General features: G+C 37.6%; 2 protein-coding genes and 1 non-coding gene across 7 annotated transcripts; all 3 read right to left on the bottom strand.

Annotated features, from left to right (window-relative positions):
* Nucleotides 1-445: 445 nt before the first annotated feature.
* LOC125185684 (uncharacterized) lies at nucleotides 446-2826 on the bottom strand. Its single transcript, XM_048082264.2, has 3 exons — nucleotides 2709-2826; nucleotides 1399-2146; nucleotides 446-1130 (listed from the first exon to the last, which is right to left on the bottom strand). Exons 2-3 carry the CDS (start codon nucleotides 2136-2138, stop codon nucleotides 683-685), a joined length of 1188 nt encoding a protein of 395 aa, XP_047938221.2. The 5' UTR covers nucleotides 2139-2146; nucleotides 2709-2826; the 3' UTR covers nucleotides 446-682.
* A 1957-nt stretch (nucleotides 2827-4783) lies between these two features.
* TRNAV-AAC (transfer RNA valine (anticodon AAC)) lies at nucleotides 4784-4857 on the bottom strand. Its single transcript has one exon. It is a non-coding gene; the product is annotated as a tRNA-Val (tRNA).
* Nucleotides 4858-5091: 234 nt separating this feature from the next.
* LOC125185681 (transducin family protein / WD-40 repeat family protein) lies at nucleotides 5092-18820 on the bottom strand. Of its 5 annotated transcripts, XM_048082260.2 has the most exons (17): nucleotides 18320-18818; nucleotides 14959-17532; nucleotides 13999-14434; nucleotides 13660-13888; nucleotides 12577-12741; nucleotides 11514-11786; nucleotides 11159-11404; nucleotides 10410-10805; nucleotides 9000-10328; nucleotides 8853-8909; nucleotides 7836-8264; nucleotides 7250-7473; nucleotides 6750-6883; nucleotides 6388-6645; nucleotides 5866-6044; nucleotides 5584-5736; nucleotides 5092-5493 (listed from the first exon to the last, which is right to left on the bottom strand). In XM_048082260.2, the coding sequence occupies exons 1-16, from the start codon at nucleotides 18726-18728 to the stop codon at nucleotides 5626-5628; spliced, it is 7449 nt and encodes a 2482-aa protein (XP_047938217.2). In that variant the 5' UTR covers nucleotides 18729-18818; the 3' UTR covers nucleotides 5092-5493; nucleotides 5584-5625. The 5 variants fall into 5 exon arrangements, with proteins under 5 accessions (XP_047938217.2, XP_047938214.2, XP_047938218.2 ...); XM_048082257.2 differs by having other exon boundaries at nucleotides 5092-5736; nucleotides 18320-18817; XM_048082261.2 differs by having other exon boundaries at nucleotides 5092-5736; nucleotides 14959-17512; nucleotides 18320-18485.
* Between the last annotated feature and the right edge of the window lie 739 nt (nucleotides 18821-19559).

Raw genomic sequence — 19559 nt, 5'->3', positions numbered from 1 at the left:
TCATAAGATGGGCCAACTAAAATGTGCTCATCACTTAAGCCCAAAATGGCCTGGAACTTATAATTTTACTTAAATAACTTCATCATATGACAATAATATCATATGGAGTAATGTACTCTCTAAATGAAAACAGATTAATTTTTGTAAACGTGCTAAAATACAAGGGATGGTATAGATACCATTTCTAAAACCCCACAAATTCCAATCGGTTTACCGTTTACCACTTTACACAAGGTATTGGTAGAAAATTTTGATGAATCACAAAAATCCTATAATTTTCCTCATATTCTTTATATACAATTTTCATTTTATTTTCCTGTAAATGCAAGTACTTTACAATTTTTTCTATGAAAAAGGTATACTATAATATTAAATCATAAATGTTCAAGGAAGAATGTGAATTAATGCTACAAAGAAGATATTTTAACTATTAAAAGCCACAAAATGCTACAACTCCATCCCTTAGCCCAATCTTATTGCAAGTATTTACCAAAGTTCCATCAAGATCATATTTACAACATTGCTACATAACGTAGAAGGATAACTCAAAGACCAAAAAACTGAAATTGAAGGCAATACACTTAATCACGTACAAGAAAAGGGAAAATACAGCTCTATTAAATCATACAAGCGCACAAAACTCTCAAGCTGCAGTAGATGATATACAGACTGCACAACTTTATCACCAACTTGGAAACATCCACGCAATGGACCATCCCAGCAAGAATCCAGCACCAGCTAGTCCTAGCCCTATGGTGAAAGCAACTGTACACTTACTAGCTTCATGCCGAGAGCTTGAATTTTTGGCGCGGTTTCTACTGGAAGTCATGTCTCTGGCCGTCTGTGCCTTCTTAGTTATTTGAGGTGCCCAAGGTAACATAGGGACCACTGACTGGCTTGAGCTGTTCAGGAACTGGAGATACATGCTCTCGATTCGGAGCCACTGTTTATAGGCGAACAGCTGAGATGCTTGCCTAAATACAAGCTTGACCACATGCTCTTTCTCTGCACAGGCTTGTTTTGCTGCCCTCTCGGCTTCTCTTGCACGAGTCTGGGAGTGACATAGGGCTTCCATCAGTTGGGCCTTGCTCTGGTCATTCTCAACCGTTGTTTCAAGAGTCGGGATATCACTGTTTTTAAGGTCAAAATCATCAGTGTAGTTCTAGTTAAGAAAAGTTTAGCCTAAAATCATGCAGCCACACATATGCCAAATGTAATCAATCTTTCTGGTGCATTTTTTAACATATTTAAAATGATCAACTTCCACAACCAGAAACTGTGAATGATTTGTCGACACTACCAAAACGAACATACAAAGGCTACAGATGTTAACACAATGTGCTCATGAAATGTTCAATGTAGCAGGCTAAGAACAATTAAAGAAAAGGAGCAAATTACCTAAAGAGCTTCTCTGTACTGTTTTCTGATTGACCCTCTGCTAACACAAAATGTTTGTCACAGGCACTTCCATCATGGCAAAAACAAGATAGCTTTACATCCACATCCTTCTTCACATGAGTGTTCTGAGGCATGGGAAGGTCACAATTCTCTATATAGTCAAGCGACCTTTGTGCAACCAACAAAGCCAATTCATCAGTATCAGCAGTTCGCCACCACGGAGCATTTTTTCCAGCCCCTATCCGCGACTTGGGATCAAAAGAAATCTCATCAGCATGTTTTGGAACCTTGGGACCAAGATCTTTAACAGGTACTTCTCTATCATCCTCTTTAACTCCAAACTCTAACTTTTCACCAGTTACTATATTTCTACCCTGATTATCCTCATTCCTCACTAAAGCTCCAGAGCTTTCGTGCTTTTGCCAGATATCCATACTACACTCGGAAGATGTAAACTGTTGATTTGTCGAACCCTTCTGATACCCATAATTTAGTTGCGGTTGCAGCCACCATTTCGAATTGGGGGATAAATTTATAAATGAAGGATTTAGATTAAAAGGTATGGACACTCCATTGGGAACATCTAGGCCTCTGGATGCACTAGAGACAGTATCAGCCTGTTTCACAGAAGTAGGTATTGTCGAGCAATAAGCGAATTTTGGAGCTCGCTTTGCATCTTCTTGCACCATGCATCGGTTAGCTGTCCTGTGCAAAACCGCCCTAGCTTCAGCTACTGCCATTTTTCATCCTGCAGATTTCAATAAGAGATTATATTGAGTTGAAATCTCCCCCAATTAAGTGGTACTAACATTTTCTCCAAAACAATATTCAAGTGGAGGCAAAATTAACTATGTTAATAGGAAAAGGATCAATTGCGAAGAGGATGAAAGAAATGTTTTTTTTTTTTTATAAATTTTATAAAAGGACAATGAGGTTAATCACATTCAAAAGACAACAAAGCGAAAATCACTATCAGAGGAAACTGGCGTCACACGCAACAAGAACTTTCTTCGCAAAATCCGTTGCTGAAGCTGCTTCATTTCAATTGATTACCAATTATAACAAGAAAAGTAGAGAATTTCATGATAATCTACCAGTAAAATTGCGAGTCCAAAAGTACATTATGATTGATGAACGCCAAATGTCAAAGTCAAATGAAGAACAAATTAAACCTAAACCAACAAGCACATATAAAACGGATAAATTATCCTTGCAATTCAGTAAAATTAATTTCATCAAGCATCAAACAAATACTGCATGAGAAAGTATGATGATCGGGAGGTAATAGAGAGATAAAGCGAGAAAGAAACCTGAAAGTTCAGTGGAAACAGAATTGGGCGAGAGGATAGGTGTGGATTCAGATTTCACTCATCTAGAGAGAGAGAGAGAGAGAGAGAGAGAGATAAGAGAGATGGTGTTTGCTTTTGTATTTTTATTTGAGTATTCAAATGATTGGCATTGCCGAGCCTTTTGTTGGGCTTGGCGCGTTCATCCCCGAATACGGCGTAGCGAGTTGTGTGCCGTACATTGTGATCTTTGGTAGCCTCAAAGCCCAATTAATTACTCCACTCTCAAAAATCATTTATTTTACATAAAACTAAATCATTTTCAAGTTATATGGATCATGTAACGTATTTTCACATATTTTTTTTGAATCACAGAATAATCTCATTTTACCATTTTGATATTAACCTATTGGCATTTATAAATAAGATCCCATAATATATTTATTAATCATTACCCATATTTTAAATGTGGATGCTAATCCAATCCAAAACTTTTGAGGTTGCTGAATAAGAATAAAACCTTATATAACCCAAAATGATAACTAGGGCATTTATTTTTGAGTGTTCTTTTTTTATTGATAATTAAGGAACGTATTTGAATACATATTAAGATGCCATTCGCACACTGCAAAGAGTTATGTTTATATCTTCTAATGTCAGTATCAATATATTTATATACTGATCAAATGTTACACTCCCATCTAATTCAATCTAATCACAATGAAGAAAATTAAATTGCATTGTTGTTCATGTAATCCACCGCATCAATCATAAGCCAACAACTGCACTACTTTTACTACTTTGATTCAATTTAGTTGGGTAGTAAGAAATTGTGATTACTACTTTGTTTTTTTAATTACAAAGTGAAAAGAATATCAATAAAGTTACAATAATTGCGGTATATATATCAGTTTAAAACAAATCTTAATGAGTATGCTAAATTCATTTTTTTATGTGAAAATAAGTAAAAATGGCGATGCCAGCTTAATTTGCTTGAAAAAGAATCCAAAGGCTAAGGAGTAAGGACCACTCCCTAGCTAGTTTTGATTTTAATTGGTAATGGCAAATATGATATTTTATGATCACGAAATAAAATGGGCGTCTTGTGTCTTGAAAGCGACTAGCCCAGAACCACAAACAAACATTAGTTGTCAAAGGAGGGAAAATTAACATATCTTAGTGGCCCTAATTTGAATATAATAATAGCTAGGAAATTTTGTATTATTATTACTATTATTATAACAAAGTGAATCGCCAAATTTTAACCACCATTTCCCATGTTAAAAAAATAATACGAGTACTATATTTATTTACTACATATGCAAACAAATTTGAGCATTTCACCACCTGTATGTATTTTCTATAGCTAACGTATATTACATTACCTTTGAATAAAATATACTATGGGTGATTTCATCTTTTTCCATTGATTATGCCAAACCTAAGAAAAAAGACTGTCAATGCTTTCACAGTATAATTAAACCTTGACTTGACGGTTGGTGGTAAGAAATTCAACTAGCGCTCATAAGTGAGACTAATTGGATATATATTAGTCCAGAGTCAGAGTTTTAGATATTGAATTTAAGCAATCCACAGATTAATTTTGATATAGAAATATTAGAATATTGACTTTCACAGAAAGAATAAGCAACAGTAATGCTATAAAGTAGCCTTAATAAAGTATTTAATGATATTAATATCAATTTTTTTAATAATTCTTCGTGGTTTTCCCAATATTTTTTTAATTTTGGGTCAAAATCAGTGATTAATATATCATCCGATAGATCTATACGATTCTAAAAATTATGAATGACAATCGAACCAATATAGATGAGATAAGATTATTAACGACAATCAAACTAATAGAACTGATATGTTGGTTTCGGTTCAGACCATGAAAGATGGTTCCTATATGCAAAACAATACTATTAGACGAGCAAATATATGGAGCCTTTATTATTTCCATTGGAACGTCAAAGTCAGCAGATTAAGCAAGCAGAGGATTGAATATTGTGTGCAGAAACAAGAAGGAATCAAATAGGTTGATCACCAACAAATTATTGAAATATTAAAATTTATAAAACTAAAAACACATGTATTGGCTTCGCCCGGACTCGAACCGGAGACCTTCAGTGTGTTAGACTGACGTGATAACCAACTACACCACGAAACCTTGTTGCTCTGTCCATGTATTTTATTTATATATACTGGTGAATACTGTTTAGGAATTCAAATGTACAAACCAGACTTGCATAGTTCCAAACTCTGGCGTGGTCGAAACCAACTAATCGCACCATGTTGGTTTATATCAAATTAATTTAATTAGTTACATCTCACTCTACTTATCACTTGTAACATTGGCTCACTTCAATTCTCGGCTTCACCAGACTAGAAGAGAGACAAAAAATTAATAAATAAAAAGCGCATTTGATTTGATCTATTCGTAATAATGTACACTGCATACACACTTGACAATTGACAAGGAAGTGCCCTATTTATGTTTGAAAATCACTATACAAAGCCTCCATCATAGTCTATCCCGTCGCATCCAGCCAATTACTGCAACAGATGCTGTTTGAAGAAGAACTAACCAACTGCTCTCTGCTGGCTTGCTTCAAATGCATAAGACCTAGACTTTATGCATAATCTCTCTCAAAACTGAATGATGGTGTCATTTGGCCACATCCAGTTAGTTCAGTTCCCATTAAACTGGAGAGTGTGATGGCAGAAATGCTGAGATTGGTTAAGAAAATCATAACAGCATTTAACCTCAGAGTTAGCTCCACGCCCAAGTTTGGAAACAAGATCACTGCTGCCAATGTTCAGATTCTGGGTGGATAAGGGAACTATAACTTTGCCGGTTGCACGTGTGCTCAATTGCTGAGATGAAGTCTGATACCTCTTTGCATGTGAGACAACGGCACAGCGATGGAGTTGGATCTTAATTTGTTGTCTCCAGTGGATTGCCTTGAAATCCGATGTATTTTACAATACCATCTCCTCCACATGTAAGGAAGCCATTAGAAACAACCTGAATGTCTGTGACTGCAGCCTGCAAAAGAGAGGGTGGATATTTAGTTCTACATTTTGAAACAGGAAGTGCTCGAGTCATAATAGACTGATAAAATTGGCACTTCAGCCTTTTTTAACTAAAAATAATGGTGACTGTCTTTGGAATTACCCGAACAACTCCACCAAATCCACGAGAGCTAGGTTGCAAGAAGGTGTGCCTTTCATGCAATTTTGGCCAGTGAAATACTAACTTGGCCCTCTTCGCATCCCAAAGCTTCACATCCCCATCCTTACTCCCAGTCAAGAAGAAACTGGTATTTGGAATTGTAGAAATTTTGGTGATACTCCCTTCATGCAGATAATGACAGTGTCAGTTTAAGCTCTGTATTTGAGCTAATAATATACATAGAGAGAGATGGTGAGATACATTGAGAATTTTACTCAACCTTAGAGGTAAGAATGATGCAAAATGTGAATTATGCATGCATATTAATAGTGAATTTCATGCATATGAAATTCCCGAATAATTCACCATTAGTGAAATTCAACCAGGTGCTTTTCCACAAATTTCTTATGCATGGGATTTACTGTGTTTATGCATGCATAACATTTATGTGTCATTCTCAATTCTCACGAATATCTACCATTCTCACTGGATCCTTCCCACGTGTATGCATATAAGTTACGGTACCTGAGTGGGCCTTTGGTATGTACCAAAGCATACCATTCCTATTTTGGTCACCAGTTTTGCTACGCATATCAACAGAAGATGAAGCATTCATATTATGTTCCCCAGGATCCAAGTGCTTGTGTTTCTTAGTCCTTCCTGTAGCTATGTAACGGAAGTCGTGAAGCCCAACATCACCACCTTTTCCACCAGTTAAAATGAGAGGAGAGACAGAACCACTCCCTATGTCATTATCGAAAACGGCAAGGGATCGAGCACCTCCTGGATCAAGAAAGCACACATTCTTTTTTGAAACAGGAAAGGATGCATTATTAAATTATAACAAATTCTGAACATAGTTCACCAGAAACTTAAATAAAACAAACCTTCATGACACATTATTGAAGCTTGAGAAGTAGCTGGAGGAGCAAGTGTGTCCCATACAACAACATTCACCCCATTGGAGCTGTATCCTGCTGCAGCCACAATTGATCCACTTGCCGTAACATAAGTAACATCCCTATAATGACGAGATGAAATCAGAAGGCAACTAAAAAGCAAGAAAAAGGACCTGGAGCATGCAAATGCCAGTGGTAAATGCCTGTCAGGGAAGAAGCATAGAGCAAATTTTCAAGTGATACAGAAACCAGCAGACAATAAACTCCTTTTACAAAAAATCTATAAAGAATAATAAAGAGCAGAATTTTTCCCCCTGGGGAAAAACTAGGCAGATTGGGAACCAGCAAAAAAGAATAAGAGCGAGATTGGGCAAAAAATTGTATTTGCCTATTTCACTTCTGGCAGAATGTCTCACGAAAGTAAAGAAAGTATAGTTATTCAATTGCAGACTTTATCAGCAGTTTAATTATTTAGAGTAGTTACTCACGCAGTATGATTGTTAAAGCAGACAGAAGATTCTGTAGGATGAATGTTACTTCTTCCTCCCACTTCAAGCTGCCACGTGCATACAGTTCCATCTAATGCGGCAGTCACAAATCTGTGTCCACAGTGGTCAAAACGCGCAGCAGACACAGTGGCAAGAGCATAAGGTGTAGGTACATTTGCAGCCGGAAGTACTCCATAGGTTGCAGTAGCTGTGCCCTTCCCAAACTGAAAGATCATATTTTAGATTGATTTTCATGGTAAACAAGAGCAATGAGAGGGAATTTTAAGAAAATGCATATACTGCTTCCTGCATATTTTAAACTATGCCCACTGTAGTTTTATTTCTACACATGCCTTCTGTACTTTGCCCTTTGATCAATAACGCAGGAAGCACAAGGTTTTCTAATTTTTCATTTATTTTCTTTGAGAAAGTACAAGGGTATAAATGAAATTTTGAATACAAATCAAAAAGGTTAGTAGAAGAAAATTACTCAGGGCAAATATTGAAAAATGAATGGATAGAGAGGGAAGGAGTGAGATTTAGAGTGGAAGAGGCAAGGGGTAAAAATGGAAGCACAGAAACATACCTCCCAAAGGTATATGCGAGTATTGCTGGAACCAACCAAGAAGAAAGGCCTGCATGGATGTGATGCAAATGCGCTTGTCCTTACACTATCAATTGTTGCAGGTGGATCAAGGAACTCGTCAAAACTTTCTTGTAGATCCCAATCAAGGCTGGATGCTCCCATACCAGCATATCCTGGAATGCCAAAGGCTCCCCCACCAGTTAATTCTCCTCCTGGTCGCACCAAGGAGCCTGCACCAATTGTGGCCCCTCCCAACCCAAGGTGTGTGGCCTTCTTACTTCCAAAGCCCACAGCAGAAGAACCATTTGTAGGAACTGGAGTGGACTCGTATCCTGCCCACCCATTGTGCGGCCAGTCTGCTTCTCCCCAAATACATTCAGCTTTATACCTATCAGGAATCCCATCCTCCCAGTTGAAATATACTATCCCCTGAAATGGAAACCATTAGCATATGCACAGGGAAAACCAATCAAGAAATAAATTATTACTGGGGAAATTTTGGCTATATCACAGCACAAGCACCCATTTGAACAAAAGAAATACCTAGACAACAGCTCAAATATAGCTTAAAGCTTGTTTACAAAAGGTTGATCCGATACGAAAATTTTAAAAAAAATGTAAAATCTACTTCATAAAACTGAAGGCAAGTTCACAGGTACTATTAGTTCTTATTTTCAAAATTAAAGGATAAATTGAGGAAGCAGGATAAAGATAGCAGAAGCTAATCCTACTAAAATTGCAAAAGGCTCATAGTGGCTCAAACCCACAGGACATGGCCAAAGATTACAGATCCTTCCAAATTAAACTAGTATTTCATCCTCCACCAATCTACAATATTTGCACCCTACAAAGCTAACAATTGAGTGATAACAAATTCAAGTTTTTAATTATCATTTATATATGCTTCAAAACAAATTCAAACAACCAATAGCAGATAAGCTCCAAAGTTTTCATGTACTAGACAGCCCTTTACATTCAGGAAAAGCAAAACATAATGAACCAAACACAGGTACAAACCTTCTTATTGCTAGCAAGTGTAGCCTGGGATTGATCGATGGAGTTTATGCACAGAGCCTGCTCCAAAAATTAAAGCAGGTGAGGCGAAATTAAAATTATATGGAATTGCAGAACTATATATAGGGATAGGAAAGGGTGCAAGGGTACCTCCAAAAGTTCTCCATTTCTTCTACATATTTCTTTAGGATTTTGGAAAGGCATCACCCTCTTTGAGTCACATGTATTATTATCATCAGAAGTTTTAAAAGGATGATCTGGGGTTGTACATGCTAAAGGTGATCCAATTGCACGAGGACTACCAAATCCATCTTCTTTATCCCAATTTTCCTCTAATCCGAACTCTGCTGTGATGCTTGCATATGCATAACTCCATCCACTAGATGACTTTTGCTTAATGTATGGTAGCCAATTGTGATACTCTTTCTCAAAGGTTCCACGAAGGATTTCGGAACCAGCAAAAATATTCCTTAACTTATCAAGATCTGGCAACTCATTGCCGTGGTCTAATGGTTTTGGATATTCAATCATTGGATTAATATTCTCCCCTCCTGATTGATACAGACCATTTTCAAAGGATGAAAGGTTATTTTTGTTCAAAGTATTTGCTTCTTGAAGTAGGTACGTTGCAAATTGCTTTGAACAATAAAACGAAATATCTGAGCACGTGAGCTTGAGAAACTGAACCAAAGTGCTAGAGGTCAATCTGGCTTGTTGCTGTAGATTATTTCCATCAAGTTCTAATACAGGGGGAGGCCCAGAAGAAAAAAAATCTTCAGGTACTTCAGGCAATGTACTGAGTTGATGTTCCAAGAATTTAGACATGCACACCCAAAAAGAAGAACTGATGATATGCCAGGCCTTGTTATCAGAAACTGCTCCGCTTGGTTCCTGCTTTTGTCCTGACTCAACATACACTAAACCATGAGCTAGCAACTCCATAACCTCACTAATAAGTTTATTCAGATTCTCCATCTTCAACCCATTAGAGCCACTTTCGTCCAGTAAATTAGACAGAATAGGTCCAATAGATACAATAATAGCTTTGAAATTCTTTTGAAGCCAAGCTGTAGAAAAAAGTATATGGAATTCAAACAAACTGACAACAAATAAAAGTAACTTCTGAAAATCTACAGCTTGGGATCTTAGGAACAGCTGCAACATAGCTCTTAGACACATAAATGTCTCTGTCATGCCCTGATCTGACAAACCCCACACAGTAAGCCAGCATAACCTGCCTTCACTAGAAAGACTATCCACGGAAAAATATGTTGATCTCAAGCAGTTTTTGCAAGAGGCAACAATATATTTCACATACAGTGATAACATTTCTTCAGTAGCTTTAAACAGATTGGATGGAGAACAAAACAAATCATCAGGGCGATTACTCTTTTCTTGCGACAGGAACTTTGGAGCATAATCTTGTAATATGTAGTGTCCAATAAAGTCTAGACCATTATGGCACAAAGACAATACAATCTGTGTAAGCAAAACAAAAAAGTTTAGGTAACCCCAAAATGATTAGAATGCAGTGCACTTGTTCAAATCAACACCAATTACCATTTTAATTAGATGGAGAGGAACCAAGAGGAATTTTTGCTGGAAATATGTAATAGCTTCTGTCAACTTGTCTTCAAATTCCTTCAGTAATTTCTCAAAGTCCTGACGGTCAACCTCCAGGTTTATAGCCTCTTTGAAAGAAGATGGCCTATCATTTTCTAAAGAGCTTGGATGTTCTTTCATCAAGGTTGACATGTACTGCAATGCTAAATATAACTTACAATACGATATAATATGGAAAGATGTCTCTTCCAACATCCAGTTTGAGGAGTTCTCATACACAGATGGTTGTGTCAATTCAGCAGGAAGATCACCAGTTGGGTTATGCGTCAAGCTCCCATGGGTAGGGCCACCAAATATGCTCACAGATGACAAAAGGCTCTCCAACGCTTCAAGCTTGTTGGGAAACAAAATAGAACTGGCCATTACTCTTTTGATTTAGAAATCATCCTTGAAGATAAAACTATACAGATGGGCAAGCAGAAGCTCAGCATGCTAATAATTACTTCTCCAAGATATACTCATAGAAGTGAAAATTTTATAATCCTTAAGCATACTGTCATCGCCATAAAGAAGAAGGAAGCTTTAGGAAGAGTAATTTCCGGTTCCATAGTCAATAACTATCATCAACATGTGCTATTGCCTATAGCCTATTATACTATTGAAGTAATAGCATCACGTAATACTGTACATTTTACTAGAGTTACAGCCTAAACATAAGTCCAAATAAATTGTGTAGAGACACTTACAGGTAGCCCACATCTTCGGAAGGAAGTAATATTCATCAGAGATGCCCACCGACAGAGATTAGCAGCATTAAGCTCCCCAACAGCATTTTTCAATTTAGTTTTGTTTGCCAACATCAGGCAATATTGACCAATACTTGGATCCAGAAAACAGGTATGAGAGGATGAAAGGACAGAAATATTGACCTCCGAACCCACTTCAGCACCAAGCATTCTGAAAAACGATTGGGGATAATTTCCCAATAGCCACTGCTCCCAAAATGATAAAATAGGACATTCAACAATATGAATATAAGGTGCATGACAGAGAAACCTGACATATAAATAAAGTTTATAGTGCTGTAGAGATTATCCTTACCTCTAGAAAACTTGCCATCCAGAAGTCGCCTTTTGATAGTGCAGATGGGAGGAGAAACTTTACAATGAGATTGCATTCTAAAGGTCCACCACATCCCTCTATGAGACGACATATTACAAGAGCAAGCTGTTCATCTCCAAGGTTCTTGGCACAGACTGTCACAGCAGAAGAAGCATCTCCTCCGAGCAAAAAGAAAGCTACTGCTAGCTCCAGTTGATGTTTTCCCAATAGTACATAAGCATTTTTAATAGCTGCAGCCTTATGTTTATCTTCCTATAAAGAAAGTTGGTTCAGTTAACTCATTCAAATTAAGGAACAATCTGACACCATCTAGAAGAGTAACTTCTATAGGACCGTCTAGGTGAAAGTAGCAAAAGATATATATATTCATAAAGCAAATGTTAGAGAGGGTACAGGGTAGTGTAGATAGGTTGATAACTTGCTAGCTTCAAGGGTTTTGGTTAAAAAGGAGAACAAAATGCATAAAGAATTTTTTGTTTGTTGTCCATGAAAACTAAGAAAGAAACAAAATTCAAGGAGCGTGTAATGCAAATGGTGAAATTTATTAACCTCACAAACATGAGAGGAGAACTGAGAAATGAGTATACACTATTCCCTCGGGCACCAAACATCACCATTACCATTTGCCTTCAGATAATTTTTTCTAGCACACATATCTGGCCTTTACTTCCTTTGATTTCACTCAATTTTTTCCTTTTCCTCAACTTAACCATCAAATGAATTTGGCCTTACAGGAGTAATAATGTCTCCTTTTTGTGTGTGTTACTTTAGTATTAAAGTACCGCAACATGTGGCATTGAGCATAGATCAGAAGTTATATTTTTTAAGAATTTGTTTATGTGCATACAATTCTCTGGGTTTCTCTGGGATCTATGTTAGCCACAAGTTCCCAAAGTTTGCTGATCTAATACAATCTCCCTTAATGGATTACAAAATAACTGCACAAGGGTATGGATTTTGACACTCAAAATTGGCAGCTGAAGAGTTTAAAGCTTTTTATCTTACGTGAGGTTAAAGAAAATTGTGATAGATCATTAGATACCTGAAAGTTTCTAAAGAGAAATCCCGCTAATGGTTTATCCTTTTCATCTTTGCTTATTTTGAAGAGGCCAGCCAAAACTTGAAGCCTGTTTAACACAATATAAAGGAGTAAACAGGCCTTAGGATCTTTCTTCTTCATATACTGTTGTCTAGCCAGCTTTTCCATCTGCAGTAAGAAAGACACTGTCAAACCCCTAGATAAGAATGACTAAGAGGGAAGACAACCACCCTTCCATGCATCTTACAAGATTATTCTACGATGGAGGTGCTCAACAATTCAGTTCTAGCTATCAAAAATAAAAATTTGCAAATAAAAAATAAATATAAATCATCTAAACTGGCAGCTGCAAAAGTGTTATAGAATATGTTATAGAATAAGTATCCCACATCAGTTATGTGACCTACTCTGGCTTAGTCTCTTGTACTATATATATGTGCTTTATGAATTAATGACAAAACCTACTATTCCATGATATTTAACTCATATCTTTAGTGATATTATTTACAAATAAACCCTTCCAATCTGAAAAGGTATACAAAGGACAAAATATCTTTCAGAGCATAAGATTGACATCAAATAACATAATGGCACACACAAATAAATACATATATACTAGATATATTTCGTGAGAAATGAGAAATTTGCATTAACACGAATTGTGCATGCATAGTGCATAAATTCCATGAATTAGAGATGAATAAGCATCTGGGCTCGAATCCCCATAGGTCAAATTATTCGTTCATCTCTTATTCATGTATTTATGTGTTTATGCATGTTTAATTCATGTTGATGGATGTTACTCATTTCTCACATTAAATCCAATTCTCACCGGATCCCAAGAAGAGTATTAGAAGTATCTATGAGTATTCGTTCAGATGAAAACGATGCAGGCTTATCTATAAATATATGACCTACACATGGAAACATGTACAGTGCTGTGAGTCATTAGCTACATACAAGAGCATTTTACTAGATGTAGTGCCTCTACATTATGCTTTTGCCATTCAGATTATGTTAGAGCCATAACAGAGCATAAGCAACTGCAAATATTTGTCTACTTTTTAGCATTAGCTCACACCATACCTTAACCCTCAACTGCGATACATTTGTATACCAGAACCCAACACCCATACTGCGCATTTCTTCCCAAGATGGCTCTGTTGGTAGTAACGAATTAAACAAATTGTCATGGCAATCTGAATGAAAAGCCCACCCAATGAGTCCTGGAGAGACAACAAACTCTTCCACCAGAGGCAACCTACTATATCTTTGAGCAAAATATAGTTGCTGGAACCTCACTGCAACCCAGAATCTTCAGTGAAAAAAAGGCTAGTCAGTTGATGGCAAACTACCATAGAGTTCTAAGAAATGGAATGTAAAATTGAATAATATTAGTGATAATGGTTCAAAGTTCAAACTTACCTCCGACCAGGTTCATCTAGACTTCCATAAGCAGAAGTTGAGTTAGCATTACCAACTTCTCGTAGAAGATCAACAAGTGCAATGGCCTGTATCTTTTCGTCTGTATTTATGCAATTATAAGAATGCAAACTCTCAAGAGATTCAATGAAGCCATCAAATTCAGATTTGGACAGCGATGAAGTCATGGTGGAATTATGAGCACCATAACCACCCTCCGGGACAGAGTTAAATAAACCCGTGTGAAGTTGGGATGTACTCCAATGAAATACGTTACCACTTGAATGAAGTGGAAGAATCCCATCAAGATAATCTGACAAGGGAACTGGTGAAACTAAACTGCTAGGCATTTTAGCACCATGACCTTGTTCAGACAAAGTGCCAGAAGCAAGATGTTTAGCAAGATGGCGTAGAGCTATAAACGCACGTTTCCAGTTACCTGAAGCCATAAAACAATAAGGTAAAGAAAAGTAATGATAAATGTTAAGCATTCTAACAACTAAGAACATGAACATCATGAAGTTCCAAGTAGAATGAGTTAACAAAGCAAAAGGGATCCATGTCATTAGATATATATGTTGACTAAATGTACTCCCTTAGTGACATCCAAGAAGATGGCAAGCATCCAGCTAGAGCTATTGCATGGACTATGTATGCCTTTCTCCAAACAGATTTCAGAGTGGGGAATAAAAAGAGTTTGTTTCAGAAGATAAATTCTGCTTTTAATTCTCAAATTTCAAACAACTAGGAAACAGGTGGTTAAAGCTGTTAAGTTTGGAACCAGGGTCTCAAAAGTTTGAGGTTCACATTAGGACAGAAACTACTTTTAATTGACAATTCATCATTGTAAATTGGTGTTCATGCTGATTTAAACAGATGAAACATTCATCATCAGTTTAAAGGATAAAGAGACACAAAAACTTAACATAAAAATATTAGTAACCATTTCATGACCAGCAGTACCTGAGCACAAGTTATTAAAGAGGGCCTCTGGGTGAAATAGAGGCAAAGATCCTCCTATCTTTTCGGCTATTTCTGACATGCTCCAGAAACATTTTTCGGTGGCATAACTGTACCACTGGAAGCTCTCAACATTGCTTTTCATCTTTGCAGGGGGCTGCGACTCATATTTGCCTCCAATTTTTGATAGTGCTTTTTCAGAATCAGTGAAAGTTGAATAGTGCACAATGTCATGGGAGCCAGTGTAATCAGATAACGACAAAAAGTGACTGAAAATACTAAAATACTTGTCGTGAACTACTACAGCTGTGCCCTTAGGGCCCCAAAGGAAGTCAGAAATAGGAGGTAGATTACTCTTAGCTGCAATGCATATCCAAGCATTTTCTTCCATAGGCTTCTCTGATTTTAATTCACCTTGACCCCCACGGCGTCGTGAAGCATATATCCGCAAATCATTTTGTGAACAAACGGCAAGTAATAGCTGACCAATTCCCATTTTTAACCAATTAAAAGCAACAATCACCCCATCAAAACAAAGTTTATCTTCCAGCATGAAGCTGCCCACACCTTTGACATGCAAGCATTCCCATATGCAAAGTGTAGTAGAATGATTTTTTGATAGACTATTTTTGGAGGCAGAAGCAATCTTTTGGCCACAGGGACTCATAGAGACATTTAGTATAGGACCTTGCTGAGAAGTAAGGACCCCAACAAGAGCCCACTTCTTATCTGAGCTCAAAGAATCGAGTGGCATGCTCCTCCACAGTTTTAAGCTGCCATTGAAGCAACCAGTTATCATATGATAGGCATAGCAAGTGCTGCCAATCTCATCGGGAGAACTCAGCTTTTGTGAAGATGAAACCAAGTCACTGGGGCAGACTACAGCACAACTAGTAACCTTGTCATCGTTGTTAGTCACAGGAATGACTGATGAGGCAGGGTCGACTGCAACCAAGTACTGCTTACCAGAAAAATCACCTTCAAATGTTTTCCAGTGGTCATTCAAACAGCTCCCTTGTGAATAATCGCAATGGATGGTTATTTCCCAGGATAAAGCCCTAAAAGTATCCATCCATAATGCTATAAGCAAAAATTTACTAGAAACGGAGTTCCCATCACAGTTGCAAGGCAAAGGGATGGAGCTCATTCTAGTTAGCACTTGTTCTTGACCTTCAATAACTAAGGGCAAAGAAAATAAATTGTGATAAGTGATCTTCTGTTCATTGTTTTTCAAAACCTTAACCAAGAAACAGTCAATGCCATTTGAATGTCCCATGAGAAGAACATTACTGTCACCTAGCACTGTGGGGGCCCAACTCAAGCACGTGTATTTAGGAGAGTGATCGATAATAGCAGGTTTTCCACAGAGTTTCCAAGAGGGTGTAGATATTGGCTGGCCAATATGACTATTGAAAAAGGTTGAAAATGACCAAAAAAGAAGCATTCCATTTCTATCTAAAGAAGCAGCGAGTTTAACTTCAAAAGAAAACGGATGAACTGCAATCTGTAAAATTTTATCGATGTGACCTTCAACTTCTAGCACTCCTTTGGCACAAGCTGCCAAAGAGCTGTTGGCATGAACGTCACTAGCAGATTCCAATTTCATGCTAGCTGAGGTTTGAGAATATAATTGCCACCAAGAGAATGAATTACAAGGTGACAGTTGAACCAATGAGCAAAGAGCGGGAGAGCCAGAAACTTGAGTCCTCATAATGCACACTTTATGCATAAGCAATTGACTTGGTTCCACTACAGAGCTGACTAGATCATGCTTCTTCCATAAAGTAACCCTTGGGAATCTCACTGGAGCAAAATCATCAAGACAGTGAATAGCCCACATCGTTATCACCCTTTCTCGACCAAAACCAATCAACCACTCGCATCTAGCAGCTGTATCATGCTGAAGATTGTCTGAGCATGAATAGTAGCATACTTCTTTATCATTAACAGTCACACCTTCAACGTCCATTGCCCATCTTACAAAGACATCAGAGCCCAGAATACCATTCAGTGTTTGGTTTACCTCGATTACAGAAAGGACACAAAAAGATAACTTTGCTTTGTGGTCACTATTATCCTTTACATTTCTTCTAATCCTCCCATCATCAATTTCACCCCATAACCTAACAGATCCATCAAGGCAGCAAGTTAACAAGATTGGTCTCTGGGCATGCTTAGCATGCTTACTTGGTGGTTTTCCTGTTGAAGGCCTCCACTGTATCATCCCAATAGGCATTGGATGACGCAGCTCATGTTGTGGATATTTAGAATGTCCATCAAATTGAAAAACTAATACACAATCTCCTGCATCATTGGGGAAAGCAGACGAACCTCCAACTTGTACTTCACTCCATGGTGCCGTAGCTGAAAGACCACAGGCACTCCAGGTGGTAGAGACAAGAACTTGAGGGATTTTTGGTTTGAATGACCAAGCTATTTCCCACGACTTCTCCTTCTTTCTCCACATTACAACATCAATGCCTCCTGAAATTATTCCATCTCCTGAAACTGTCCACTGGATGGCCTCAACCTTCATGGATAAGACAAGCATTGTAGTCTGCCTCCAACAAAAAGAACCTGAATCTCAGTAAATAAGTCCATATTCGATTACAAGGGAGAGGGCGTCAGGGGGGAGCGTTTAACTTAAGCAATGTCAGAACTATAGGAAAATCTCAATAGGACTTAATACCAATGCGTAAGACCATCATATATGCTTTTTACGACAATAGAGATGTATACCAGGTTTCTACTCACAACCCAGACAGCAGATGATTATGAAAAAGAAAACCTCTCATCACTACTAACTCATTTCTTTATTTCCAGGGATGGGATAAGAAGTGTGTCTGAGATTTGACTGATAAGTGAGATCAATAATTATTTATTCCTTACTTAGGTGGTCAGAATTTCTTTTTATGTGTGTGTGAGAGTAAAATGCAGGGTCTTAGCCCCTATACATGCACAATATATCTGAGTCCCAATTCTAAAATAACCTAATTAAGAAAATAAAATCTACCTAATAAATATTTGACGGGGAAATTAGAAACAAATCAATCAAACAGATATGTAGCTGCTCCCGCGAGTTCCATTCATTTTAGTATATCTCGAGTTCAGTTTGCATATGCTTAACCATAACCGAGCTCCACAACCATCCCACTAGTGATTCAGAACTCCAAACTCCAAAATGAAATGCAAAAGAGCAAATGCTTCAAGTTTCATCAGGATTACGCCTAATTTCATTTACAAATTCAAGTCATGCGATTTTGATTCTCAATTTTAAAACAATCACACTCTCGTCAAACTCCACCCTTCCAAAATAAACTCAAAACATAAATTCAAGTCAGAAAATCGACAATCGCGAACTTACTGGTTGGATTTTCATCTCCGCCATACGATAACAAAAAAATGCGATCACCCAACGCCACCGCAAGCTCGCCAATGGACGGCGTCGCAGGGGACCAGCACACGGCGGAAACGTGAGCGTCGGCTTCTCGAGATAGCTCGATCACTTGACGATATATCGGCCCGATTCTCGTTTCTGCTTCCGATAGAGGGTCTGGCAAGTGAGATATGACTACGAGAGAGGCGGCGCCGTAGGCGATCCATGAGTGCCCGGCGAAGTCGAGCAGGAAATCGGCGGCCGCCGCGGATCCACAGCGGGATCGTGAGGGAGCGGGAGGAATTATCTCGGATTTGATTAAGTGGAGCGGGAAGCGGGAGCCGACATCGAGCGGCGGCGGCGGGGGAGAAACGGCGGCCGAAGTAGCCTCCGCCATTATCGGAATTAGCAGCGAGATGTATTGAGTGACAGTGCAAATTAGAGGCTGAACGGCATCATACACGATAATGTCAAGACAACTAACAGATCTTCCAATAAAAAATACTAGGAGCAAATTTTAAGTGGAGTCAAAATGGATACTCAAAATTAAAATTAGATTCTAAACTAAAATTCATCAATTTTTTTAAAAAAGAAATCGAACAATACAATTGCAACAATATTGAGATGCACGAAGAATATTTATTTAATTTCACGAATTATGTAAAAAAAAAATTCAAGAAAATTCAATTAAAACTGATAATTTGGAGCGTATGAAAATTTTACTTTATTTTCCAATGCGATTTCAGAAGCGACGCCTCAAATAGGACCATATCTTAGTTGCTCACGCATCAATCATTAAGTCTTAAGATTAATCGAGATCTGACAATGGAAAAGATAACAAGGAAAAAATATTTATATTATTAAACGACTTTGTTTTATAAAGGTTTAAGAGATGCATTGTTTTGTACACATAAAATTTTTTCAATGCCACCTAAAAAATAATTTCACCTAAATCTGATCCATGGATGATTGAAAAAAAACAGCAAAATCATACTCCGTATTTTCGTTCTTTATTCATTGAAATACTGAAAATGTTGAAGGATAAACACGTGATATGATGTTATAACCGTAACATTTATACGTCCTCTCCTCCCATATTCACCCTCTCGTTTACCGCCAAAATGAAAATCCACACCATATCGCCTGCGTTTCTCTCCAGTTTCTCGAGCGTTTTTCATTCATTTCACGCAGAACTGTATCCAATCGAACCGTAGGAAATAGTACTTCC

Source organism: Salvia hispanica, chromosome 1, assembly GCF_029641045.1.
Source record: "Salvia hispanica isolate PSC_SH4W2 chromosome 1, Shi_PSC_v1, whole genome shotgun sequence".
Lineage (NCBI taxonomy): Eukaryota > Viridiplantae > Streptophyta > Magnoliopsida > Lamiales > Lamiaceae > Salvia > Salvia hispanica.
The sequence above is the reverse complement of the archived record's forward strand: the minus strand, read 5'-3'. Positions and strand labels throughout refer to the sequence as shown.